Here is an 8,519-nt window from a genome sequence, read left to right on the forward strand (position 1 = left end):
GGTGTTTCCCCACCTCTCACCCACACAGACACGTACATACCCAGTTCATTTCAAGATTTTTCCTGTTTTCTTGATAGTGATACACTCAAAAGGCCTCAAGGCTTTCCAAAAACATTTTCTCTTACTGTATTTGTGACTGCTGCACATTATGATCTAACCTCATCATTCCCCACCCAGAATTAACCGGCACTCAAACAAAAAAAAACTTTAATCCAGCTGTTCCTCTAAGCAGCCTTTAACACAGTCTGTTGTAGAAAACCGATTTTGGGATTAAATAAAAAATATGATCGAGTGGTTGCAATTTTTTGTGGTTCTACACGTGAATTATAACGTTTTGTTAATTAAATAATACATTTTAGGCAGAGCATATTTCTTTCTATTTATAAATATGCGTACTGCAATGCGGCATTCACACAACTGGAAATACCCTGTGTGGTTTAAATGCTGGAGCTGCCTGGAGAGAATGCAGCAAATATAATGACGCTTAGGCAGGATTTACGTGGATGCATTTCAGGCTTCAACACTCTCAATTCGTATTCACTTTGAATGGGGTCATCTGAACTCACCTGCTGCTGAACTGATCTGGGGATCTGTTGTTTGCTTGAGCTGCTTGCATAGACAGTGAAAAAACATGACCATAGCTACCTGGTTGGAAAAAATTAGGCCACTGCAGAAGAGCCTGAAACTTGCATTCTTCCTGAAATCCACAGGGCAATAGCTATGGTTGCAAAAAAAGGTCTTCTTTCCTTACCTCTGTAAACACTTTGCTGTTAAGTTTATATCTTGGTCACTTATTTTGAATCATATTGAATAAAAAAAAATCTGTCCTTTCAAAAAGGAGGATTATCAATGGTATATTACACTTGCTCATTGGCTAATGACTTGTCAGTAACAAGTCATTAGCCAATGAGCCTTGCCATGATTTGATATTCTTACTATGACAATTGTACCAGCAAAGGAATGTGTGACTGCTAGCTCACTTGCTAGCAGTAAATAAATTAGAATATGAGCAGCTTTATGCTCTATGTCTCTGTGATCTTTTTTGATATACTACTGAAATGCACAATACAAAACTGTAATATCTGTCTACACAGAAATGAAAATGTACTGACTTTGATTTAAATAGATGAGTTTATTTAGGGGTATACCACACAGTAAATATTTTTCACTGAAATTTAAATGCATCACCTTTATGACTAAGTGTAAAACTGCTGCAATAATATGTGATTTCTTGGTGTTCTCCAAAGGGAAGACATTTCCCGGATGACTCTGTAGCACTCCTCATGACTTCATGCTTTAGTAAAAGGGGAATTTCAGCCCCTCGTGTTGAGAGCAACGCCCTTTGTTCTTTTGTTGCCACCACCAGGTGATAACCACCTGTGCTGTCCAGTTCATTGATGTTATGAGGTTAAATTTTACTGCACCAGCAGCAGCTCACTGCCCACTGTGTAACACAGTGATGAGAAGCAAAGGGATTAAATGGCTACAACACATGAATATAAACAGTGATGAACATTCAACCAAACAGTGTTTCCCTGCAGCCCCCTAAAAACAACTTTGACTTTGAACTGAAACTAATAACAAAAAGCTTTCTACAAAAAACCTCGGCTTCAAGAAAGAATAACTGGACTTCTTTGGAAAAATGTCATTTTTGTATGTGCCTGTTAGAACGTTTCTGTCCCGACAGGCACAATGTGGCAGAACAATTTTCTAAAGTCAAAAATGGCATACTTAAAAAATTTTTTTCTATAGATACATTACACACAACTTTAATTATAAAACAGAACAAAAAGCATCATGCATGTTGCTAGTGCTTTCTTCCATTTGCACACACTGATTTAATCAAGAGCTCCAAATATGAGCTGAAGATTTTGAGTCATTGTGATGACCTTTAACCAAACTGGTGAAAACGAACATCAATTCTACTCGATGTCAAGACAAAACCACAACATGACTCACTACTGAATGCAGACAGATACACAACACCAAACACTCAGTGATTAATAGCATAATCAAAAACAGATCCCATAGAGCACATATCATGTAGGTATGTTTTCAAAGGAGTCTAATGCATTGTAGTCAGCTCTGCTTTGTATACTGATCTACCATCAAAGTAGATAAACTTTGTCTTTGCCAATTCTCTACCATCTGCACCCTGAGTAAACATGCTTATTTGGCCCATGGCCTACAGTGTTAAACAGAAAATTAAGGACAAACAGCTCCTTCATTAACTCTTTTCTCTCTAGATGCCTGTAGGAGCTGTTGTAAATTGTTGTGTTTATGGGGAAAAAAATTATAATACATGAAGTTCAACTCAGTGTGCTGATAAGTAGTGTGGACGCCTCCTCGTAATCCCTGTTACACTGGGTAAAGATGTCCTCTAGGAAGTCTCTGTCACAGTTTGGAAAGCTCTTGATGAGCTTCATCAGGGCCTGGTCATACTCAGACCGTGGGTCTGGAAAACACACAGGAAAGAATACACATAAAGTTTAATTTGTTGTTCTCTTGAGACCCCTGTGGAAAGAGGGCTCCTTGATTGTCCTGAAATATACTTTCTTTCCTTCTCATGTATAGCTGGAGGCCTTATCATACCATGTTTTCATATTTTCTTTTTCAGCTATCACGATCTATTTTGCAGAACATTTGTACACATGATTGGTTACCAAACGCTCTAGAGCCAATCCCCAAAATGTTGATTTTCTTAGATATTTTGTTAATAATATAGTCAAACAAAGGAAAGGGGGATTCCAATGTTTACAGTCATTTCTTTCAGGCAGCATAGAGACTCTCCTGTCTGATCACTTTAGCAACTATTCCTCTCGAGTCCCCCATCATTCATTATGATGCTGCTGGGGTATGATGACGCCGATTATCACAGTAATAATAGGACATTATCATTGTTAAACATAGCAGATTCATGACCAAAAAATTTATGTAATGATCTTCTCTTTAATAAATCTCATTGATGGTGACATTGTAAGAGCTTACACGAGGCTGGTTTCCATTCCCATCTGTAGCAATGAATGGTTGCAGACATTCCCTAAATTAATCATTTGCATGTAAAAACACAGTCTGCACCACAAATTATTGGACTGGGCAATAAAAACAAGAGCGAAGAAGAAGCACACTTTCGCCAAACCATTCATCGGCGAAGTCGAGAAAAAGGCGGTGGGTTTTTTTTTAGTTGATGGTCTTTGATGAGTGGGGCTGGCAAATAGTGAGGGACAGGAGAGGCCTTCACCCAAACAGGTTCCGGCAGAGTGGAAAGACATGATCATCGGGCTAGCTGGCAGATAGGGCTGGTGGCTAGTGTTCAGACAGCAATTAGTGAAGAATGAAAAGCAACTGAGTGGTAGGACAAGACACTGTTTACTACCAATACCAGATTCCAATATATCCTTAGCCCTTCCTTTGTCAAGAGCAATTACACCAAATACAGATCTTAGCTTATTTGTCCTTTGTTCAAGTTTTGTCATCTGTGCACTGTGGTCTAACTCAAAACAGAATACGAGGTCAACAGGGCATGCATTAGGTCAATCTGAGAGTTTCAGGAGTGCCCTCCAGTGGACCGCTAGGCAAACTACTTTCAACGGGGTGAAAAGTGGCACAGAAGGTTTGAATAAAGATGACACTATTGAAATGGGCGTGTGCTCAGCGTTGTCCATAGACTGTATGTAAAACATGGACATAGCCTCCTGATCTGAAACCCTACGAAGTCCGATTGTAATATGAGAAAAACTGCCGTGTTGCTCGAGTTATGTCAACAAACATTTTCTTGATGTCTTTATGGTTTCAAAGCTCCACGTCTCAATTAATTATTTCATTTATTTACAGCATTATGGGTTTTTTTTTCGTAAATTATGATCCCACATAGTTACTCTGTATGGGATAACATTCTCTAACAAATAATAAAGAAAGTTAGGGTGTGACCATCTGATGAGATTTTCTGCGTTCATAACTCCACTGGCTGAAAAGCCGTCCCAAACAACGACAGAGCCTCGACCGTGTTTCACAGTGGGCTGCAGATACCCACTGTTGTAACTCACTTTTTAAATGATTATATGTACACTTTCTATTTGCAGAGAGTATTATTTATTAATAAATATGTTAAAAATATTATACATTACTCTCTATATACCATAGTTAAAAATATTAGGAATATAACAATATAAATGTTTTTAACCACAATAATTTGAAAAAGAACGCACATTTGGTGAACATGTTCAAATGCAATAGGTAGTCTGTTTTCTTTTGTTTGCTGTGAACACGAGTTATTCATATCTGCATCTGTATCCAGTCAGGTGTCAATCCAGAACAATTGTATAAGGGCGGCATTGCCCCTTGGCACATCTGTCTGGCTCCAGGCCAAGAGTCTGTCAGTCTTGCCTTGCTTCAGCGCAAGTAGAGAATTTACCTCGAAGACTGCCAGAATCGTAATAACAAACAGTAGAAGTTTGCGTGCGTCAAGCTTTGATCCTCTCAGTGCCCTGTCTGCTAAGTCACACATTTAAATGTGTTTGATATTTGGCATCATCCGTGCTAACTGCCAGGCAGAAGTGGAAAATACTTTGTTACTCACTCTTACAGTATAGAGACACACACACATTTACGGCTCCCCCTTACTAAAAGCACAAGTTTCAGCAGGTTTTGAATGCCCGGAGCTACAGTATCACAACGTACCACACATAGTTTCCTACCTACATTTCCTACCTACAAGCATGTAAAGCACCTACACCTAACATAGACTAAACAGGCAGTCAGAGTCCACTGAAAAAGGATGAGGTGGGCAAGTCTTCTCAAATGTCCGATTTAGGTTTGGTTAACCAGTGCTGAGCCAGACTAAAAAAAAAGGCATGAGAAACAGAACAATGAGCGTTATTTACAGGTCCAGTCTCAGCTCACCAGCTTCTTCTGTCCAGCCGGAGCAGCTCTGTTCTGGATCTGGTTTCAGGTGTGACAACGGGGCTTGACTTTCTGCCTCCTGAGTACTTTCGAATTTTGGCTCTCTCTCGCTCCCTCTGGCTTGACCTTCAAGCTTGTCCAAAAAGACCGCGTTCACCCTGTCAAAGCATAGTGAACTTAACAAAATGCTTCACATAAAACTTGCAAATGTTCTATTTTACAACTCCACATGCCTGCAGGCTCCAAATGTCAGTGAGCGGGAAGTGTTTGACAGCTTTTTAAACTTCTGTACCCACTAATATATAGTGGAAGTTGCAGCCACTTAACATCCATCAACCCAGCCAGTCTACACTGGTTTTGTTCCAAAAGGAATGAACAAAAACACACTATTAATCTTACTGGGATCATTCTTGCATGGGTAGTTTGTATTTAGTTGCAACATTTTTTTAATATTGAGTGAGTCTTTCATCAAGTGGCTCAGCACCGTTTCTTCCAAATTGTGTGCTTTTATGTTAACTTTACATAAGATATAAGATATAAAGGGTCTTCATACCTCTTGTGTTCCAGCTGCACTTCTCTCAGATTTTTTGATTCCTTTGTCTGTTTACCCTCCACATCTGTGCTCTGACAAAAAAAAAGGGAAAAAAAGAAAATGTCAAATTTCCGCCCGCTAAGACTGAAGAATTTGTATTATTGTAAAGGTCATCGGTCTGACAGTTGGAAAAAAAAAACATTCCTCTCTCCCACTGACAACACCTCCTGCTGTCCTCATGGTGCCTCTTTGAGGTGAGGATAATTTCTCAACTCCCACTATGTTGTTCTGCTGTAATAAATCATTTTAAATGGATCTGTGCGGTTGGAATACATACAAAATGTGGTTTGTTGTTATCTTGCTGAAATAAGCAAGACCTTCTCTACACTGTAAAAAAAATTGTAATATAAAAGTAGTTTACTGCGTATTTTACAGTTTTGTACTGTTCTTCTAGAATATCATTAAATTTACATAAATAGACAGTGATTTTACATTTCAAATGTAAATTAACGTAAAATCACTGTAAATGTAGTAAAACATAATTTTCTTGTTTTTTAAATGTATTTGTCTTTACATGTGCATATTTAGATTGTTAAAAACATTCACAAATGCATCATAATTTCACAAATATTTGTCTGTTATTTGAAAGATTTAACTGTTAAATTCCAATGTAATGCTATGGAAAAATATATAAAATGATTCCTATAAACTTTTTTTTTCATCAAATAATAATAATTATTATTGTTATTTAGAGCAATCGTGGCTCAAGAGTTGGCAGTTCGCCTTGTAATCGGAAGGTTGCCGGTTCGAGCCCCGGCTCAGACACGCTCGGTCGTTGTGTCCTTGGGCAAGACTCTTCACCTACCACCTACTGGTGATGGCCAGAGGGGAATTATAAAGTGGAATTGTAAAGCGCTTTGAGGGTCTCATGAAGCGCTATATGAATGCCATCCATTATTATTTAAACCAACTGTTAACTGTATATTTCTGTACATTTAAGTATTATTTTTCATATTGCCGCATTCATTGACCTTGTTTAGAGGTAATTTCATTGTTCAATCACATTAAATTGTTCCTAATTTAATGTTTAAAAGTACTTGAAAAAGACTGTATTGTCATTACTGAAATAACCGTATTTTCATGGGAAAGTTCTTTGCTGTTATTTTATAATATTATTTTGGTGCCCCAGCTGCCAGAATATTACTGTTTTTTAGGATTTTTTTTTTTACGGTGTAGAAATTTAAACTCTGTTTAAATCCTAATGGTTAATGTATCAGATTATCATAAAGCTAGTATGGCCATTGACAGATTTTAAGATTAGGTAAATACAACCTTAGAACTAAGGTGAAAGTCCACACTTACTGCTACTGTAGGCATTAGGAGGGTAAGTCGCAGCTAGGTGCATTTGATCATAGTTAGCCGAAGTAAATAACTGGCTCTTATATGAGACATGCTGTTTATACAACATATCTCATTCACCTATTCTCATACACACTTTTTTTCTACATCTAAGTGCTTTCTATTTAATAATCACACTCAAGCAAATGTTTGTTAACACAATGCCAAATAAGAAAAATGTCAGTGACAATTCTACAACAATTCCTTCTTTAAAAAGGAATTGCTACTGCCCACACTTTGGTTCGCAATGCTGCTTTTGAAAAAAAAAAAGCCCCACAAGATTTGCAGAACAATGTGTTTCAGACAGACAAAACAAAAGTGGAGAGTTTGTCCACAATGCACAGCACCATGTTGTGAGAAAACTAAACATAGCATATCAGCACACACACCTGATAAAAACTGTCCAGCACAGTGGTGGAGGGTGATGATTTGAGCATTATTCATTTTGTAGCTGCGTGACCTGGGCAGCAGGTCAACCATGAACTCCTCTGAATACTCAAGTATTTTAGAGTCAAATGTGAGAATAATTTAAATTGGGTTATGCAACAGGACAATGACCCCAAAGCACAGCAGCACATCTACAAAAGAATGGCTAAAAAGGAGTCAAGGTGTTGTAAGTTTGATTTAGATTGAGTTTTACACTGGATGCCCTTCCTAAAAGAAGGCTAGAATCAAAGCAGCACCCTTTTCTTGCCAAGCAAATACATCAGCCACTATACCACTGGAGGAGTTTACACTGGAGTTTGCTTAATTACTGACAAGAAATGAATTCAACACATTCATCTCACTCGTTTTTACTCCGTTTTTCTTCCCAGGAGAGTTAATGGGTCAGTGAGGGGAAGACGGAGCACAGCCCACCTGTGTCAGCCCTCTGCTGCATCAAAGCTTAGTATCAAATTTCCCACTCAAACACACAAGCACCCGCCTACAAATAGAGGATATGAAGGGGAGAGCAATGTGACTTATGGAGCCAATGCTGAAAGAACAACAGTTCCCAGGGTCTTGGTCAGAACCACATGAAGAAGTTTGCCTTTTGCTGCTCTGTGGCCGCAAGCTTTCATCTCTTAATCTGTGACGTCGATCTGAAAGAGCTGAAGCCTGGGAGTATCAGCAGAAAGAGAGGAGAGGAAAGGCAGGGAAAAGAAAAGAATAGAAAAGAGAGGGGGGGGAAGCATAGCAAGAGCACAGGAGCAGAGAAGATGGGAAAGGATGTGGAATGAGACATGAGACAGGGAAAGGAAAGAAACTAGTGGTAAAAACAGACAACTAAAGAAGAGAAATGCAGGAGACACAATGAAAAAATTGGAGAAAGCAGGAAAGACAAGAGGTGATGACATGATATGATGGGAGAAGGTTGTGTGAGATGAGAAAGTAGAACACCAGGATGAGGTGATGCTTTGGTACTGTCTGTGACCCTACTGTCACAGACAGTACCAAATCATCTATTTATCATCTATGTATCCTGTCTGTTTGTTTCTGTGTGTATCCCACCCTAAAATAGAGACTCCTTTGTCACTAGAACTGCTTTCTGTGTCTTTCTGCACCAAGGTCTGACCTACAGTCTCCTTTTCCCAATCTCTCTCACCACTAATTTTCCTGGTGAAAGATTTGCATCAGCTCTACAAGATTCAAAAAGAGGCAGAGAGAAAGTAAAACAGTGAGAGAAGCCCACAAAGAAAACATTTCC

The 8,519-nt window shown here is 38.7% G+C and overlaps 1 protein-coding gene across 3 annotated transcripts in view; it reads right to left on the reverse strand.

The window, feature by feature from the left end:
• Positions 1–1,112: 1,112 nt before the first annotated feature.
• The window catches only part of epsti1 (epithelial stromal interaction 1), a 20,251-nt gene continuing 12,844 nt past the window's right edge, over positions 1,113–8,519 (reverse strand). For 2 of the 3 annotated variants that reach the window (XM_042227776.1, XM_042227777.1), the window contains 3 exons: positions 5,456–5,526; positions 4,903–5,060; positions 1,113–2,455 (listed from right to left, as the gene is read on the reverse strand). In XM_042227776.1, the coding sequence (XP_042083710.1) occupies positions 2,310–2,455; positions 4,903–5,060; positions 5,456–5,526 (375 nt within the window). In that variant the 3' untranslated portion in view covers positions 1,113–2,309. Of the gene's footprint in view, positions 2,456–4,883; positions 5,061–5,455; positions 5,527–8,519 lie in introns of all 3 variants that reach the window. The other variant, XM_005940031.3, reaches the window with a different exon arrangement.

This window comes from Haplochromis burtoni, unplaced genomic scaffold (assembly GCF_018398535.1).
Source record: "Haplochromis burtoni strain Fernald_Lab_line unplaced genomic scaffold, NCSU_Asbu1 Contig_280, whole genome shotgun sequence".
In the NCBI taxonomy this organism is placed as follows: domain Eukaryota; kingdom Metazoa; phylum Chordata; class Actinopteri; order Cichliformes; family Cichlidae; genus Haplochromis; species Haplochromis burtoni.